The 20,814-nt window shown below is 32.1% G+C and overlaps 1 protein-coding gene and 1 long non-coding RNA gene across 2 annotated transcripts; one reads left to right on the top strand and one right to left on the bottom strand.

Moving 5' to 3' along the window:
• The first annotated feature begins 8,231 nt into the window (after positions 1-8,231).
• LOC115708980 (UDP-glycosyltransferase 73C4) lies at positions 8,232-9,909 on the top strand. The gene has a single exon (XM_030636998.2). The coding sequence runs from the start codon at positions 8,339-8,341 to the stop codon at positions 9,821-9,823; it is 1,485 nt and encodes a 494-aa protein (XP_030492858.2). The 5' UTR covers positions 8,232-8,338; the 3' UTR covers positions 9,824-9,909.
• A 9,031-nt stretch (positions 9,910-18,940) lies between these two features.
• LOC115715282 (uncharacterized) lies at positions 18,941-20,539 on the bottom strand. The gene is made up of 3 exons (XR_004011203.2): positions 20,204-20,539; positions 20,031-20,091; positions 18,941-19,417 (listed from the first exon to the last, which is right to left on the bottom strand). It is a non-coding gene; the product is annotated as an uncharacterized LOC115715282 (long non-coding RNA).
• Positions 20,540-20,814: the final 275 nt, after the last annotated feature.

Genomic DNA, 20,814 nt, shown 5'->3' with positions numbered 1-20,814 from the left:
AGCCATCTGAGCACCAAAAGAAACAACCGTGCGTACACAAACTCTTTCAACTCAACCAAATCGGATGAAATCTTCTGTTGGGAAGTATGCAACGAATCGATCTTGACCTCCAACCCATGAAATTTCTCAGAAAAGGCATCAAGCTTGACAGAAATGTCACTCTGAGCAACAGTTGGCTCTTCGGGAAGAGGAAAACTCTTGTAAGAGTTGTAGTCGGTGTCGAACTTGAAACTGCTCAGTTTCAAAGCTTTGAACTCACCAGCCGTGGGCCTCATATTTGAAAGTGGCAGCTGATCAAAAAACACCAAAATTAAAATTTCAATTATGAATATTAATAATAATGAAAAACAACACAAAAACAACTACTGAAAAACCAAATTACAACAAACAGATATACCTTATCTTTGGAAACATCAAAGATAGTAGTCTTCAAAACTTTGAAAGTAGGTTGACTATTGCATGTCCACTGAGTGATCCTTGGAATACGAGAGCTTTCCTTTTGGCAGTACTTACCTTTCATGTACTTACAACACTCGTAGAACCAAACTTGAAGAACATGAGGACAACCAATCAAAGTGTAAAAAACACTCGGCCTCTTTCCCGAACTCCTTGCCTTCCTAACCCCCTCAACCCAACTATCAAGCTTACCCTTCAATGAGGAAATAGTCAATTCAAAAGAACTCCGGCCCCAAGCAAATTCATTGTACCTCCCACTATCTACAACATCTAAAATAGACTTGGGTACATTTTTATGCTTAGTGCCACTAAGCAAGAACCACTCCACGAAATACAAAACTGCCAACTTCACAGCATCCTCATCAGAATCACCCCACCTCTTGGTGGTAAAACATTCCCTAACAGATTCCTTAGTGATAGAGGACGAAGTTGGCCAATATCTTTCACAAAGACTATTAACCTCTTGCTTAAAATCTAACACACTACAAATACCTTCACAAGCCTAACCCAAGAATCAATGCAAATTCCTCAATGCTAAACCTAAGCCTAACACCGCGTATCATTACCCACAACTCAGCATCATTAGGTTGCTGAACCTCCCGGAGCAACAACCCATGAAACACTTGGGGTTGAACTTTAAAATCGGGAAGGTTAAGGAAATGACCAAAACAGGTTTTTGAAAACATTTCAAGCTGTACATCTGAAAGACAAGACTTAATGTTCTCTATCACCTGGAAAGTAGCAGTGGAAAAGGCTTTAGCAATGAATAGATTCTTCTGGTCATAAATATAATCTCATTCCTGTATCAATATAAACAAAATAAATCAGGACAAAAACAAAAAAAACTAAAAAAAAAACAGAAAACAAATAATAAAAATATTTTTTTTTTTTAAAAAAGGACACCTTAGGGGGATTTTTCTTTGGTAGGTCAAATCCTTCAACCTTCACTGAGGTCCTAGCATGGACCTGCAACAAAAAAGAAATACAAAAGCAACAAATCTTAGATACAATAACAATGAATATATAAAAATGTAGTAACCAAATTACAGCCAATAAAAAACCTAAAAACAACGTTTATGAAACCCTTACAGTATGATAAATGTAAGAGATAAACAACTTTCAAAAAAATACAGTAACAACACTGTCACAACTTAAAAAAAACAACTAAAATATTAACAACACTGTACAAGCTCGTTGTTATGAAATTTCGAAAATGGTAGTCGATAATAGTAGTGTGACAAACAACCGAGAAAAAACTGACAATAAACATATACAAAACTAAAGAATAAACAACACTGAAAGATCTTGTTGCAATTGAAATTAGTAAAATGCTTCTCAATACCAATAGTGTGTAAAACAACCGAAAACAAATTCACAATAAACATATAACCAACCAATGGGGAAAAGCAATTCAAAACTGTAACAAAATACGAATTGAACTGGGCAATTTTTCAACAACCAAACAACAACTGAATAAAAACAACAAAACAACATCAACCACAATACATGACAGAAATACATAAAGAACACCAAAAAAACATAAAAACATCCTAATAAACACCTAAACCAGTGACCTAAAAAGCTCATGTAAAAATTAACACAATAAAATGAAACCAAGCAAATTTAAATTACCTTTGATTCAACTTTGGGCTTTTGGTCCTCACCATGCACTTCATCCTCAAAATCAGAATCTGAGGAAACCTAGAACAAAAAATGGGGAAAACTTTAAATCATCAAATGTAACACCAGAAATAAAACAACCAGAAAAAAACTAAAGAAAAATTTAAAAACAACAAAGAGAAACTTACATCGCGTGCAGACTTGGAAATTTTTGCTCTCTTAGTCTTAGGAGCATCTACTTTAACAGGAAGGGCTCTTTTCTTAGTGCCCGATGTCTCTGGAACATCAGCCACTACATTTTTAGCAATTTTTTTTAACCCCATCTTAGGTTCGACTTTGGAAGTAACAGTTGGAGCCTTCTTCGATTTTTTAGAAACTTTCTTCGCCGGAGATGGTGATTTCGAACCACTTCTAGTGGTTGCCATTTATATAGAGAAAATATAGAGGAGGATGACAATGTAGGTTGAGGAAAACGTGGGTGAGGGCTTGGAGAAGGTGATCGTGGGAAGAAGAAATTGGTTAGGGCTTGATAATGGTGATCGTGGGAAGCTCGGTTTGAAGAGTGGAAGAATCAGGTAAATGAAAAATTCAAAAAAAAAAAAAGAAAGGATTTATGAGGTGGCGTGCGTGTACGTGTGTAAGGAAGAAGGGAAAAGGTAAAATTGTAATTATTAAACTTTTTGAAAAGTAAAATTGAAAAATGTAAAAGTTAAAAAAGTTTAAAAGACCGGGTAAGGATAAAAATGTAAAAAAGGTGTCAATTTTGACATGAGGTGTAAAAATCTCTTAAAAATTCTCTTGAAATATTGAATTTGTTAGATTTAAGAAATTTTATCCAATTTCATTTAATTTTACTAATTAGGTGATTGTTTATGTACTAAATCATACTCTACAGATTTTGAGATCTACTAAATTATATTCCTTGAATTTTGATATTTTTTAAATCATGTTTCTTGAACTTTCATGTATGTTTAACTTTCCTTATTAAAATTGGACTTAGTTTTTAAATCTAATAATTTCAATAATACAAAAAAATAAATAAATAAATTAATTAGCCTTACAATTAATATTATTATTTTTTTTTATATAAGTTAATGTTGGTAAAAGTTGTTACAAAAAAACGAATTTATTAAATTAAAATTTGAGTTGAGTAATCATCATAGGTCTCTCATTAATTTATGTAAAAATTTATTAATTCATGATAGCGCATACAAAGTGTGCACCAATCTCTCATACTCTCTCCCTATATATATTTAGTGGGGCTGTACAGAAAAGCCTGGGTAGAGACTTTTTTATGACCATTGATCTAATTTTTAATGGGGGAGATGTGAAAGTGGAAATGAATCCCATGTTTAGTACGGTGAGTTTGGTAGGGTGAGAGTTATTACACACTATTATTTACACTACGCCACATAATTTGTCATTCTGAAAAGTAAATAGGTATTGTAGTAATAGTACTAAAAATAAAGTCAATAGGTATGGGTGCAAGCTTTCCACGTGTCCAAATTATTTTTATACGGAGATATATTTCTTAGGAAACAAATAGTATGGTACACTTTAATAATACTCCAGTCATAAAGATGCGGATTTTAACTTCATCCTTGATAACCTGGTGTCAAAACTTCATGGGTAAAAATTAAAATCGTTATCCAAGACCGATTGTGCTACGTTGATCAAATCGGTGGGGCTTGCTTTGCCTGTCTACTTGATGCAGACGACAAAGCTCTCTAAAAAGCTTGCATTTAGGATTGATAGTATGGTGAGGGACTTTTGGTGGGGCTGTGAGCAAGGTAATAGAGGCATCTGTCTTAAAGCCTGGGACCAGTTGTGCCTCCCCAAATCCCGTGGAGGGCTTGAATTTAGGAAGACTGTGGAGATGAACCAAGCGTTGTTAGCCAAGTGGGGTTGGGCTCTGCTCACTAAAGAACAATCGCTGTGCTGTAATGTCCTCAGAGCTAAGTACCTAAGGGTAAGCAATTTCTTGAGTGTGAGGTTAAGAGCTCCGATTCCTGGTTTTGGAAAAATGTGGTGCGATCTAAAGAGATTTTAAGAAAAGGGGCATGCAAGCTAATATCTGATGGGAGAGAGACAAGTATTTGGGATGATCCTTGGGTTATCCATGGTACGGATTTTCACCCTAAGCTCAATGATCGCCAACATCTGAATTTGGAGAAAGTGTCGGAATTACTTTTACTCGACGGGAACTGGGTCATTTCTAAGTTGCAAAATCTTTTTGACCATGAAACTATTAGAAACATCTTAAGAGGCGGTAATCCGAGCGGCCAGGGAAGGGATAGATGGGTCTGGACAAAGGAACCTAATGGCCTATTTTCAACCAAGTCTGCCTATCTTATTTAAGCGCTCGATTCGGCTCCTTTGTGCAACATTGCTCCGGCACTATGAAACAAACTCTGGAACTTAAAGATTTTGGAACGACACAAAGTTCATGGGTGGAGTATCCTCTCCAATGCATTACCCTTAAGAGCCCCTCTTGCTAAGAGAATGGGTTTTGAGGAGGTCTCCTGCCCTATTTGTGGGGAGGCTGAGGAGACCACAGAGCACTTGTTCCTGTACTGCAACTTTGCTTTCCACCTTTGGAGGTCTTCTCCTTGGGGGCTCATGCCTGTCCTAGATTCTGCAGGCCGCATGTGGGACTGGGTTACTTTTATCTGGAATCTTAAATCCAAAGGAGTTGATACTAATGAGCTATTCCTCTATGCCTCGATTGTGGTTGATACGATTTGGAGAGCTCGCAACGACAAGGTACATAACAAATCAATGGGTAACATTAAGCATTATATTGACTCTATTTCTTCTTGTTACGCAGATTATGGCTCCTGCCTGTTTTTCCCACCACAGTCTTCTGAGACTCATGCTTGGTCTCCGCCTCCGGTGGATTGGGTTAAAATCAACTGCGATGTCAAGGTTGGAGGTGACACTATGTGTGTTGTGGCGATTTCAAGGGACCATAAGGAATCAGTTTTGTGGGTGGCGGCAAAAAGACTACACTTCTCGGACCCACTCACTGGAGAAGCTGCGGCCTATCTTTTAGCTATGGAGATGGCTATCTCTTTACATCATCCTTTTGTTTGGGTGGAGAGCGATTCAGAGATTGTTATCAAAACCCTAAGAAGGACTGACTCTTTTTGGGGGATTGAGAACTATGTGCGACAATGCAAGATCCTCTCTGGTTTTATGACTAATTGTAATTTTTCTCGTATTTCTAGAAATTGTAACTATGCGGCCCATAATATGGCCAAATGGGCGTTTACCAATAATGTTACGGGGATGGTAGAGATATCTACTATACCTGGTAATATATTTTGTAATGATCGTCAGGTCTAACTTCGTTTTATTTATAAACACGTTTTTCTCAAAAAAAAAAAAGTCATAAAAATATATTTTCTCAAAAAAAAAAAATCATAAAAATATATCGTGGTCGGGCCTTGTAGCGTGGGTCTGTAATCCAAGTGGAGGCATGCAGGAAAAGGGACATTGGCTTAGCCTAGTGGGCTGGATTCAGAGCTAGCTACCTACTGGCCTGCCCGTTCCAAGCTGGGAGTGGGGCCTTGTGGTTTGGACGAAAGTATGACCCACTCTGCTCCTAAAGTGGAGTGTAATGCGTGAGGTTGGTTTCACAGAGCAGCAAACACCTCCCGTTCTCGGCAGTGGAAGGACAACGGGCCGGTGTTACCTGGGTCCACCATGGCTCATTGGGCTCACTTTAATAGGATCATTTTTTAAAAAAAGAAAACTCTCTCAAAAAAAAAAAAGTCATAAAAATATATCAAAAAATTGTAAGTTTTAATATTTTTTATTTTAATATAGTGAGTAATTAATTTATTATTTTTAATCAATTTATTTATTAGTGTTGAAAATATATGAAATACTATATTTTATATATAAAAAAATTAACATAAACATATTTTCTTTTACAAAATTCTATAAAATAACAAAAAAAATTATATAAAAATAACAGAAAAATAAATTTAAATAACATTAAAATAATAATAAAAATAACATTTAAATAATAAAACATTAACAATAAATATAATATAAAAATACATTAAAATATCATATTTTCTGAAAATAAAATTATAAAAATTATAAAAATATTTAAAATTTAAGTACTAACTCTATTTTTTATTTTTTTTTAAAAAAATTATCCCATAATTAATAGTGTATAATATTATACGACATTATTAAAACACAAGATCGAGCTCGTCACAACTTGTTACTAAAGTGTACAATAAATTATCTTATTATTTTCTTCAGATTTTATATACGACTAGTAATAGTTCTAACCTTTGTTATGTATGCTCTTACGTCAGAACATGGAGATTAGATCTGGAAGACAATCAAACAACAAGTGCAATTAGAGGAAATTTAAGTGTCCCATATATTATAATATATTATACGATTATGGGTATTGTAACCTACTCGATGAATTGGATAGACAACACAGCACTCTTTTATCTTTATATATTAAAAGTGTCTATCTAACGGCAATTCTTGGTTTAACGATTTGTTGTTTTTTATTCCGTTAACTTTAACGGAGACCATCTTCTTTTAATTAATCTCATTCAATCCAAAATACTTACTGCGATTCCTATTTCTTCTCTAACAAAACCTGCAATTTTCAATCCCAACAATTCTCCATCGCGATTCTTCATCCCCATATTTATTGTGATTCTTCTTTCTTCTCCTAAACCCAAATTTCAATCCCTGAAGCCCCAATAATCCAATGGTCTCTCCATCCTATAGCAGTGTTTTTGGAGTTCTTTTGTTCTATTCGGACTTATTCGGTAAATCGTTTTGGCCGCAAGCATTTGGTACTGATGCAATTGCTTCGTTCTTTGCTGAGTTTTTGGGATATGTATGCAAAGCGGCAGAATCGTCGCTGAATTTTGCAACTGAGATAGCTGAGTTGACAGGCGATTGTTGTAGTTTTATAGGGCTTTTTGATTGCCCTGTCTCAGAACTATCCTTCGATTTCGGCTTCCAATGCTGAGAAATTGATGAAAATTGATTTCATCACAAAGTTCACCTATAAGTTCAAGTCAAATTTCAGATCAAATGAGTGGGAATTTCGTGTTCAATGAGAAAGAAACTGTGGAGAGTTTGGAGAAGCAAGAAATTGCTTTCAAATTGATTACTCAAATTTCAGGTAAAGTCTGTATTGATGACAATACAACGTCTAGGCAGGGGAGAAGTTCAAGGTGGGTTACTTACTGTTCATATCTAATTTACATGCGATGTAATTTTTATTTTCTATTTCTTTAATTTTATCTAATTAGAACAATGTTAATATGTGTTTGAGTCTAGAATCTTCATGATGCTTGAATAATATAATCTAATTTTACATTTGAATTTGGGATTAAATATCGATTTTGGAGGTTGCGGTAGGTGGTGTTGGCTTTGAGAGAAGAGTAGATACTTTGATACTTTGCCTCGCCCAGCTACTGTTCTTTAGAACACCATCATTAATGGGTTTATTTGCAATAATTTTCCAAATGAAGGGCTTTTGGTTTATGCCCAGATGTAGAAATCTGCTCCTCAAACCAAATGTGATTCCTATACTTACTCTGCTCCTCAAACCCCAGTAGGATTCTGCTATGTTGTTTCAAATTGTCTTTAGGAACATTTATGAATTTTTTGGCATATTCAACATTTGGAATCTCAGTTGAAAATATGTCGAAATTCCTCTGTAGTGTTTGTTTCAGTTTGTGCCTTTTGAGATTCATTTCTTTCTTCACTGTGTTTAGTATGATGTGTTTTTCTTTAGTGAGACTTGAGAGTTCATAGAAACAGTGCACATTATTTTATCATAAATTTGTAGCTCTCTTGATTGCCCACATATTCTTGGACATTCAATTAATTGAATGTGGTAAAAAATAAATCTTATTCATGTACTTAAATTTATTGAGTTTAGGCTTTTGCATATATTGACTTGACAAATTGAATTCAGAATAGAGTCATTGTGGACTTGCTTTTTAGCCTATTTGGTGTGTGATGTTATGTAATATGTTAAAAGAGAACAGCTAGACTACCTCCATCTTAAGCAAGATGTAACTATTAGTTACCAATTTTTTTTTTTTTTAAAAAAAAAAATCACTAAAATTTAAATAAAAATAAATTTTACGTGGCGAGGCACGTAACTTTAATCTAGTATATAAAAATGTTTACAACCGAGTACATAATCCATAGAGCCAAATATTTGAGCATATCCAGTTATATATATATATAAAAAAAAAAAAAAAGCATGGATATGGCTATACAAGCCCAGAAAAAACTTCACTTTCTAGTGATACCCTTAATGAGCCAAGGTCACCAAATTCCCATGATAGACATAGCAAGATTGCTAGCCCACCACGGCGCGATGGTCACCATAGTCACCACGCCACTCAACGCCGTCCGATTCAACTCAATCATCGACCGTGACATTCAATCAGGTTACCCGATCCAGATCGTGGAGCTCCAGTTTCCACTGGCCCAATCGGGTTTGCCCCAAGGATCCGAAAGCACCGACACTCTCCCTTCTCTGAGTTTATTCAAGAATTTCATGTCTGCCGTTAGCTTATTACAACAACCATTAGAACAACTCTTCCAACAACTAAACCCCACTCCTACTTGCATAATAGCCGACAAGAACATCATTTGGGCTGCCCAAACGGCCCAAAAGTTTCGGATCCCGAAAATTTCATTTGATGGGCTTAGTTGCTTTGCCAGTTCATGCGCTCATCACTTACACGTGTCTAAAATCCACGAAACCATCGAATCTGAATCTGAGCCGTTCATTATTCCCGGATTGCCTGATCGGGTTGAGCTCATGAAATGCCAGCTGTCCGGAGCTTTTAACCCACGCTCGGAACAGTTTTTAAAGGCCACGTGCAAAAGAGTTATGGAAGCTGAAGAAGGAGCGTATGGCGTTTTGGTGAATAGTTTCGAGGAGTTAGAAGGCGAATACGTGAGAGAGTATAAAAAAAACGTAAAAGGAAGAAAAGTATGGTGCGTTGGACCAGTTTCGTTATGCAACGAAAACTATTTGGATAAAGCTGAGAGAGGTAATAAAGCTTCAATTGACAATGAAGATTGCTTGAAATGGCTCGATCTACAAGCTCCAAGCTCTGTCGTTTACGCTTGTCTTGGGAGTATGAACAGACTCCTACCTCCGCAACTAGCGGAATTGGGCTTGGGCCTCGAAGCCTCGAAAAGCCCATTTGTTTGGGTCATTAGGAAAGCCTACAAAAGTGATGAGTTTGAAGATTGGTTAAAGAAAGATGGGCTTGAAGAGAGAACCAAAGGCCGTGGCCTGTTTATACGAGGTTGGGCTCCACAAGTGTTAATATTGGCCCATAAAGCAATTGGAGCATTCTTAACACATTGTGGCTGGAATTCCACACTGGAAGGAATATGTGCCGGTGTGCCTTTGGTGACGTGGCCATTATTTGCTGAGCAATTTTATAATGAGAAATTTATAGTTCAAGTGAAGAAAATTGGTGTGAGAGTTGGAGCTGAGGTAGTTGTTCCAATTGGAGACGAAGAGAAATATGGGGTTTTGGTTAAGAGGGATCATGTTAAAGAGGGTATTGAAATGGTCATGGATAAAGGAAAAGAAGGAGAAGAGAGAAGATTAAGAGCTAAACAATTTGCTATCCAGGCAAAGAAGGCTGTTCAAAAAGAAGGATCTTCTTATCTGAATATTACATTATTGTTAGAAGATATTATGCAAAATTTCCATGCATGATATGCTTGTGTTTTGATAAAAATAAATGATAGTTATTTCTTTGCACTAATTTTAATATGGTGAATAAAGACGAGTGCAAGTTTAATATTCGTTAGTACATAACTACAAAAAAAAAAAAAAACGAAGTTTTTAACGAGGACTTTGTTCTCGGTATAGGTCAAAATGTCTATGGTAAAAATCTTTACTGAGCACAAGTCATCGGCAGATAGTCCTTCGGTATAAGATTCTTTCCGACGAGGACATATAAAAAGTAGCCGACAATTTATACCGATAACAATATTCATGGTAAAACCTTTGTACATATTAAAAAAACCACAAATAATAATAATAATAATAATAATAATACAAAAATATTTTATTCAAGAATAACCTCTAATTTATTATAAAAAATTAAATTTCCAATTTAGATAAATTATAAATAAGAATAACTTCAAAATTGTAATTAGTTATACATTTTTTAAATTCCGTCTATACCTCTATATAATACTTATATCTTAATAAAAAAAAATATAATTTATAAATTAATTTATGTAGAATAAATTAATTTATTCCAAATTATAGTTACATTTATTCCAATATAATTTTATTATTATATATTATGTTCATATAAATCCAATAATCATACCATTAAAAAATATCAGTACTATATTAATTAAGCATTAATTATTCCACAATTCCCAGAAAAAAAAAATTGGACATTTAGACAAAAGATATCAATTGATATTGTATCGTTTCTTCTTTCCATGGGCCTATTACATTTATCGTTTCTTCTTTTCATGGTGCCTATTACATTTACCAATATTGTATCTTTTTTTTATATAAAATAATTGGACAACATCTATATCTCTTCTTTAAGATGTGAATTTCCACTACTACAAATATAGTTTTTCCCGACATTTTTAAACAGTCGTTTAAAGTATTCCCGTCAGTTTCTATATCCGTCGCCTATATGACTGTCGTAAAAACGGGCAAAATAGGCGACGATTAAAAACCGTCGCTAATGTGGACTTTCCAACAGTTTGAAACCGTCGCCTACATCAGGGTATAGGCGACAATTTAAACCGTCACCTATAGTATGGGGAACGGTTAGGCGAAGTTTTAAACCCTCGGGAATGTTAAAAACAAAAAAAAGAGAAAAAATACAGATTTTTCTGCCATGGCAGAAAAATCTGTATTTTCCCTTATTTTTTTCCTGCATTAGTTTTATAATATTACCTAAATTAAAATAAACCAACTAATTAATTTTATTACAATAATAACTAACTTTAAAACACATTAAATTTATACAATAACAAAATAAATATATATAATAAATAAAAAAGTATATAAATAAATTATGTATTTATATCGAGCTCGGAGAGAGAGAAAGAGACGGATGGTAGGTGGTGGTGGTCTGACGTATGAGACAGAGATGAGAGGGACACCGACGGAAGGAGGGGTGGGTGGAGATCGATGGACGAGAGAGACAAGAAGAAAGGGAGATCGAGAGAGGGAGGAAGACAGCAAGAGAGGAGGGTGACAGTGCAGATGCGTGGGTGGGGTTCTAGAGAGTTAAGATTTTCATTTTTGGGTGTGAGAAATGGAGAAAAAATAGGTGATAAAAAATAGGTGGGCATGTGGGAAACAGAAAAGAAGTAAGTGGACAAGTGGGAAATAGAAAAGAAGTAAGTGGACAAGTGGGAAATATGGCGAGAAGTAGGTAACGATTTTTTATTGGGCTCTTATACCCGACGGTTTAAAACCGTCGCCTATACTATAGGCGATAGTTTTAAACCGTCGCCTATAAGGGCCTAATAAATTTTATGAATTCCAATTAACACCGTCGCTTATTCCTGTAATTATTGTTATAAACCGTCGGGAATACTAATTTTTTCCGACGATTTTAAACAGTTACTTAATTTTTTTAGCGATGGTCTCCCAAAAAAAGCATTTTTAGGACCGTTGCGAATTTGAACTTTTGTAGTAGTGTTCGAGTAGTGATATTGTTTAGTCTTTTTCTGTAAACATTCAACCATGCCTCCTATAGGTGAAATTCGTGTTCATCTCACTCAAGGTATTCATGTTAACCTATGTCAAATAAAGAAATCAATTCCCAATTGGAGTCCAAAAGATCTAGCTAATGGTTGAAAAAAAACTCATGGTCTCAAAGTGATACAAGCAATAATATCTAAGACGCTTAAACGCTCAAGTGACCTCCTTCAAGAAGATGTATTGGTAAATCCAAATACAAAACATTCAAAGACTTTGAAGTACCCAGCCATAGAATCTGCTCTTTATGAATGGTTTGTATGCTACCAAGAGCATGTCAATATGAGTGATGATTGTTGGGTTTTATGCCCTAAATAAAACTCATTTCAATATAATCAGATTTGCTTATTAATATAGATCAGAAATAATATTTAATGTTGCATGGTTCACATGATTTATTTCATGATTATATGAACATAATGTATAAATTCATCTGAAACCCTTTTCACATACCCGATCCTGTTTATTGTGCTGTCAACACATTGAAAAGTAAACATGACTATGTGAATAAAGTTTCCTAGATTTATCAGACACAGGGTTTTACTGATATGATAATCTACAACAGAGTTTACTTGCATTTGGAGAAGTGCTATGTTCTTTCCAGAGCATTGGTTAAAGTAAAGCTCAGGTTGGATGCATGGAGTATGCATCGGAAGGGACCGATATTGAACTTTGACTTAGATTTATTAAAATTACCGTAATATCTATTCAAGTCAATATCGCCTAGTTGATCCTAGATCAAATGATCTTAATCCTGTTATGATTAGGCTCAATCTCGAGAGGCTATTCGTGTTCTTTGATTTGTTAGTTAAGCCTACTTTTAGGTCAGGGTGATACGTACATTTTGGGAACACGGTAGTGCAATTGAGTGGGAGCGCTATCATAAACATGGAATCTATAGCTTCTATCTGGCGAATAGTAAGTAAAGGATGATCTCCTTCGAGCTTGACCAAACGAAAATAAATGGTGGAGATCTCATTTCACATAAGCTGAAATATCATTTATACGGGGTTACGTGTTTTAAGGATTAAAATACATTGTAGGGTGTAACGGTAATCTAATCCCTTTACAGTGTAGATCATTCATATAGAGGATCATTGATAAAATTAGGATTATAACAATGGATAACTAATGATGTGTCTATATGGTGGAACATATAGAGCATTCTATATACAGAGAGTGCAATTCTAAGTTCTATGCGTGGATTCAACGAAGAATTAATAAGTTAGTGAATTTTAGTAATAAATTCTTGATCTGCTTATTGGAAGCTCGGTTATATAGACCCATGGTCCCCGCACTAGTTGAGATAATATTGCTTGTAAGACTCATATAATTGGTTTTGATTAATCAATTATAATTCTCAATTTAGACTATGTCTATTTGTGAATTTTTCACTAAGTAAGGGCGGAATTGTAAAGAAAGAGTTTTAGGGGCATATTTGTTAATTATGATACTATGTATGGTTCAATTAATAATATATGATAAATGATAATATTATTTAGTAATTATTTATAGTTATTAAATAGTTAGAATTGACATTTAAATGGTTGAATTTAAAAATTGGCATTTTTTAGAAAATCAGATGCAAAAAAGATAAAACTGGAAAATTACAAAAAGTGAGGCCCAAATCCACTATGCATGGCCGGCCACTTTTGTAGGGAATTTAAACTGATATTTTTATTATTTTATTGCCAAATAATTCAAACCTAGCCCTAGTGGAATGCTATAAATAGATAGTGAAGGCTTCAAGAAAATTACACTTAAATTTTCTATTTTTCCTTCAGAGAAAAACCTGACCCTTTCTCTCTCCCTATCTTTAGCCGCTACTTCTTCTTTCTCTTCCCTCTTGAATTTCAAAATCCTTAGTGTTAGAGTAGTGCCCACACACAGCAAGTGATACCTCAACCATAGTGAGGAAGATCGTGAAGAAAGACTTTCAGCAAGAAGGAGTTTCAGCACTAAAGAATCAGAGAAAGAGATCCGGGTTCAGATATTGATAATGCTCTGCTACAGAAAGGAATCAAGGGCTAGATATCTGAATGGAAGGAGTCATTATATTCCGCTCCACCCAATGTAAGGTTTCCTAAACTTTATATGTGTTTATTTCATCGTTTTAGAAAGTTCATATTTAGGGTGTTAATCAACATACTTGTGAGTAGATCTAAGATCCTGGTAAAATAATTTCCAACAACTGGCCTCAGAGCCATGGTAATTGATTTTCTTGCAAGAAATTTGGACTTTAAAACGATTGTTTGATGTTTTGGATGGTATAATGTTGTATTGAGTGTTATTTGATGATTGATTGATGTTTGTGAATTTTCGTGAAAAATAATTGAATATCTGTTTCTGGAATTATTTTTATTGGATAGTATGGAAAAAATTAAGCAAGTTACTTTTTTACAGAACTCAATTTCGATTTAATTTGAATTAGTTATGATTTTTTGAAGTTTCGAAAAAATTTCGGGATTGAGCAACAAAGTTGCGCGCGCGGAAATCATGCAGATTTCCCCTGCGCCGAGTTTGCACGCCCAAATCACCCATGCAATTTTTTTGTTTTTCTTCGTTTTTTCATGCTTTTTCATGGAATCAACTTTCGATTTTTTGTGTAGTTCTGTATTTATACATTTACTATTCCTAATTCAATTCTAATTATCATAATTAAATTTATAAATATTTTTTAAATTTAATTAATGATATTAGTGTAATTTGAATTTAAAAATAGTAAGTATCCATCTTTTTTGCTTAATTATCTATCTTATTTTTAAATTTGATTATATCTTATCTTATTTTTACATTTAAGGTCAGATTTTAAATTTTTAAATTAATTTTTTTTAAATAATTTGACCTTATTTAAATTTAAAATAAGATAACTATAATCATGTAATTTTAAATAGATATAAATATTTTGCTAACTTTTAAATTTTGTTATTTTATCTATTTAAATTAAATTTAAAATCTGAAAAAGATATTTATTTATTTTTTTTAATTTTTATTTAATTTTTATTTACAAAATAACATTAAATTTTTAAAAAGTAGTTAGCAAATTTTGAAATGATATTTAGGTTGGTTGAAACCTAATTTTTCAAAATTGTAGGTTTAATTTTAAATATTATTTTATTAATTTCGAAAATATTTAAATTTTTAATTTTTTTTTAAATTTTCGGAAATAAATTTTTATTTTATTTTTTTTCGAAATTATTTATTTAAAATTAATTAAATCCTACATCCAACTATCCAGCTAACCTTGTTGCAGGAGTATGTGTTTTTAGCTTGTTTGTAAGTTTTTAAAACCTATTATTGCTTGATTGCAAATAGTCATGGTTAACTTGTTGACAGATCCAATGATCTGATTTTAACTCATGGCTCCCTTGGTCAAGTAAATAATTTGTAACAGGTATATTTACAATCTTCTTTCATCTGTGTATGACCTAGCAACATGATAGGACCCATCCAAAGTGTGCCTGTGTGAGCCTATGTGTTTAATTTTATTATAGATGCATATAGGTTGTTGTTGCTAAATAAAATATCATAGTTTTTGATAGATTTTATTTAGGCCCGTTTAGTTTTTGGGCCTATTCAATTAATAACAGCTGTTCATTTTAAGGTTAAATTCCTCTCTTTTGGGCCTTGTGTGAGAGTTGGGAGCCATAGAAGTGGGTACGACATACTGAACCCAACACCCCCTCACATGAACCACCCCAATTGTGAAGGCGCATTTGCCTGATTTGAATAACTGTACTAGATTAATTAAACTAGTTTAACCTAATAAAATTGATTAGAAACATAATTAATTTCATTTATTTTGAAATTAATTTAAGAAAATCATAGTTTAAAGAATTTATATTCTAAGCTAAACTATATGTATTTTCTTGAATTTAATTAAATATAGAATTATAACCATCTAGATTCTTTCTGAAGCTTAATTTAAATTTTTCATTAAATATTCCTATTTAATTTGATACTTAGTTATCTATAACTAACCAACTTAAATCTGAATATCTTTTGGATTTAAAATTTCAAAATTAAGTTGAGAAATTTTAAGCATTGGTTATTAAGATACTTTAGATATTTTTTAAGTTAATATCTTTTCAAATATTAACTTAAAATGGAATATTTTTAAATTAAGTGGTTACAACTTAATTTTTGATATTTAATTAAATTTAAATTTGAAAATATTTAAGTTCTAGATTTTTTCTAATACAACTTAAATTAGATATTTTTTCAAATTTTGTGGAAAAGATGCTTAGTCAAATAAGATATTTTCTAGATAGTTATTTCTAGACTACTTATTATTTCTAATATTAAATAGGAAAATATTATACATTGTGAAATTAATTATTTAAATAATTAATTTTGGTACAATTTATTTTAAGTATATTTTTTCCTAGTATTAAACTAGAGATTAATAATTAAGTCTTTTCTACCCTTAATTATTTATTTCTTGAATTTAATACATTTAATTAATTTGAAAATTAAATATCTAAGTTGATTTTCATCATGATACTTAAATATTTCTTTTTCATGACACTTAATTAAATAGAAAATTATTTTTAGTTGAAATTTATTTTTTCAACTAAATTTAAATAATTTTCAAAATATATTTTTTTCTTTATTTTATTAATCAAATTTCGAAATTGCATTTCTTAAATGCTGGAATTTCGAATTTTATTTGAAAAATAGATTAAAATTGTAAATTATTTATTTTAATTTTGGACCAACTTAAATCAATGATTTTTTCATTTAATGATTAATTAAAATAAATGAAGTAGAATATATTTAATTAGAAAATGAATTAATTAGTCCATGAAAATCTAGATAGATATTATCTGTTTTTACTTGAAGTATTTTTCTAGTGTATTTAATTAAATAGAAAATTAATATTTAAGTTGATTTTCATCATCATACTTAAATATTTGAAAATTTTCTTATATATTCAATTAAATAGGAAAATTATATTTTTTGTTGTAAATTAATTTTGGGCCAACATTAAATTAGAATAATTTTTCTAGGATTTATTTTTTATTTTAACATGCATTTTCGAAAATTGTATTCTTAAATACTTTAATTTTTCGAAATGCAATATATATTTATAGAAAATTAAATTTGAGTTGTAAATTAATTTAAATTAATTTTGTAACAACTTAAATTGAATATTTTTCTAAATTTTTATTGGAAATTATTAATAAGATGGAAGAAATTCATTTTATTTTCATATCCATCTAAGTAAAATTTATAATATTAAATTAAAATTTAGATTTAGATTTTTTCATTCTAAATTGGAAATTTTAATTAATAAATATATATATTTAAAATAAATAGATTAAATAAAGAGAATTAAAGACAATATAACTCTCTTTAAATAATGAGCTTTATTATTAAGATATTCGATCTCCTTTGTTGGTTTTACATCGCGTTTATTTTAGTGAGTAATCCTCCCTAATGGAGGAACGTTCATTAGCAATTTTGCACCGTTTAATCTCGTAAGATAAGTAGTTTGTAAGTGTTTTATATGGTATGGATCACCCTAATGCTGGCGACCATATTTGACTTGCAAATTATGAAACAATGGTGGAAGCTCATAAGATAGAATTGCCTTGACTCTCGCCTAAACGGGACAACGCTGAATTCCAATCTTGATCGAATAAAAGGTTACTAGAATATTTAACATTTTAGATGAGCTGACAACTCTATTCAATGGATGGTAGCTTTGACTCTCGCCTAAACGGGACACTGATATTAGTTTGTTGAAAACCTTAGAAATTATTTAGGATTGTATGTTTTAGTATTTTCACTTGTCATTCCTACTTGCTATATGTTTAATAATTTCTGAATTGTGTATGAATTTATATTGAACCATGTTATTTTCTGTTATTAAGTTGTAGTTTAATTTCGAATCTTAATTGTTGGTCTAACTTGGTTTGTTTATCTAATGAGATAAATCCCTAATGGATTTTCACTATTAGACATACATAATAGTGTTAGATCTCGACAGATAAATATTGTATATGCGACATCTAGCTGTTCATCAATTGATGACACCTTAGACTAGTATTTTTACGATATGAAACAAGAAGATTATATAAATAAGATTACTTTGACTTTCGCTAATCGAAGCATCGTTGGATTCTTATTTAATCAATGAAATTATCCTAATTCCTCTTAGCTTATTCATTTCGAAAAGCTCAATAACATATCATTGGATGAATGGTCTATAAATCATTTCATGTCATTCTATATTTTCTCTTAAGAAATTAAATGACGCATATGATTATAATCCCGAAATTCTATTCCCAATTGATATAAATCCTCAATCTTAGAAATCTCCTACTTTATGGGCAAATTTGACTTAGAGTTAAATTAGTAGTGGTGGTCCAAGAAAGAATTACTCATTATATTTGGTTGAATTTAAGTCTTTGACTTTAATTTTAGAATCCAAACAGAAATTTTCTTATATTTCTATTTCCAGGAAGCAATACAGTTACCCTTTCCAAGTGTTTAATAACCATTTTCTATCAATGGATTCAAACTATATGGAATATGAGTTTGGTATTCTGTGACCAGGATCCACTTGCACTATTCTAAGAACTCTTTGATGTAACTATACCTAAGTCATCAAAAGACTCAAGCACATTTTTCATTAATCTATGGCATTTGTATCTTGTTCATAGTGGATTTGACAAGATCAATCTCTGCAAAGAGTTAATATGCCTATATCCACTGAAAGTAGTTCATCTCATTCGCAGATGGATGTACATTCAGGGGTGGATATGAGTTTTTCGTTGTATTCTTAAAACGTAACTCTAGATTATACCTTATACAAAGAAATTTGAAATGTTTGAAAAATTTCATAAATTTCTAGCAATGGTTAAAATCACGGGTTGAGTTGGCCGGGTTAAGCCTATTGTAATGGGCCAACCCAATAAGATCGGCCTATTAAATTTGAACCCATTCATATTGAATTTTATTTGTAACCCAACCCAATCCAACACATTATGGGTTGGGGTGGGTTGGGTTGGGTCGGGTTGGGTTACAACCCTCATTTTGTTCCAATTAAAATGTAAAACTAAATATTATTGAAGTCATCAAAAATTAAAAAAATCAAATACCAACTATAATACAGTCATCCAATTCCAAAATACAAATAAATATTACACATTACAACTTAAAAAAAACTATGTTTACACATTGGCAATAGTCTTCTCCTCACCTTTGATATCAATACAAGTAAATATAGTTCATAATTATACTATAATTAAAATTGGAAGTCAAAAGAAATAAAAGTATGATATAGAAGAAGTAATAACAATAAAAACCCACAAGCGAGCAGGAGCAACATATGATGATGGTGATACTGTTGCTGTTGTTGTTATTATTGTAGCCCTGAATAATATGGTGACCAAATTCATCCATATATATAAATACATCACTACATGGAGAGATTTTCAAAATATCCATCTCATAACAATTTTCAAATATATATGAAGAGATTTTTTCTCCTTTTACCTCTTTCTCTATTCTTTTTACTTTTTCACCTCTTCTTCAACTTTTTTTTATCTGAAATTTGGCCTACAATTAAAAAGCAAACAATCTGAGAAAAAAAATATATTTGATTTCTACTATATAAAAATATCATACGGAGAGAGAAAAAAAACATTATAGAAAAATAATCAGTAGCATGAATTTAAAAATAACAATAAATCAAGTTAAAAAAATAATACATCTGATCTCATTTCTATGTATTCCATAAAAAAATAATTTCTATATAACAAATGCATAAAAGTAACAAAAAATTACTCAAAAATATTATAAAACAAAAAACAAAAACTACAAATATCACAACGAAATTACAGTTGCAAAAAATTAAAACTAAATCACACTAGAAATTTTGCTCACAAATTAAAACTAAATCACACTAAAAATTTTGCTCACAAATATTTTATAACAGATTATCATAGCATATACATCACTCATAATATACACTATCTGATTATTCATCACTCAAACACAAAGAAACATCAATGATAGAAAAAAAAAATCATTATCATGCACATATTATAATCATAAAAAATATCATTATCTCTAAATATTAATAACTGCAAAGGAAGAAAAAAAAAGAAACTCAAAAATGAGAAAGTATCTCATTCAGCAAAGGAAAATAAAAGAGTAAAGATTACCTTACCTTCAGCAAATACAACGGCGTGTACGACTATGCGGAGCAATAATCCTTGTTTCATTTTCCTCTGCCATTAATAAGAATAAGAAAAAATATCAGTAATGGAACCTCTGAGTTTTGCAAGCAAAGAAAAAAAAATCAAAGAATAAGAAATAAAATAGGTAATCTAAAGAGCTTACCTAGCCATTCAACCGTGTGTGCCGTCGCCGATTGTGTGTCATCGTCGACCATATTTGGCAGAACTGGAAGAGATCAGTCGATCTCTCGACCATGGCTCAAGCTCAAACCTCAAACGAGAGAGAAAGGGAAGGATCACTCGGACGTTGCTGAGACCTCAGACGAAAGAGATGAGGAAGGATCGAGATCAAATGAGAAAGAGAGGGAACAATCGTGTTTGTGGCTTAGACAAGAGAGAAGGGTGAGGACCGAAGGAGGCGAATGAGAATATGAGATTGAGATGTGTGTGTGAGAGACTTTAGGGTTGCTTAGGGCTTTTGTTTGATTTCCTTTGTATAAAATATTATATATATATATATATGATAAGCTACAGTACACGGGTTGGGTTGGGTTCATTGGGCCAAAAAAAGCCCAACCCATTTCCGACCCATATCATGCGGCCTGGTTATTTTTCAACCCAATATCATTTCGGCCCAGAAATAAATAGGTTGATCGGCCCATTTTCGGGTTGGGTTGGCCAGGGTTGATCGGCCCATCGGGTTAAATGCTCAGCCCTAGTTAAAACCATTAAGGTAAGTGGTTAAAGATCTTGCGAACTGATAGGGGTGGAGAA

The sequence above is a fragment of the Cannabis sativa genome, chromosome 3, assembly GCF_029168945.1.
Source record: "Cannabis sativa cultivar Pink pepper isolate KNU-18-1 chromosome 3, ASM2916894v1, whole genome shotgun sequence".
Taxonomy (NCBI): domain Eukaryota; kingdom Viridiplantae; phylum Streptophyta; class Magnoliopsida; order Rosales; family Cannabaceae; genus Cannabis; species Cannabis sativa.
This window is presented reverse-complemented; position numbering and strand designations above follow the sequence as displayed.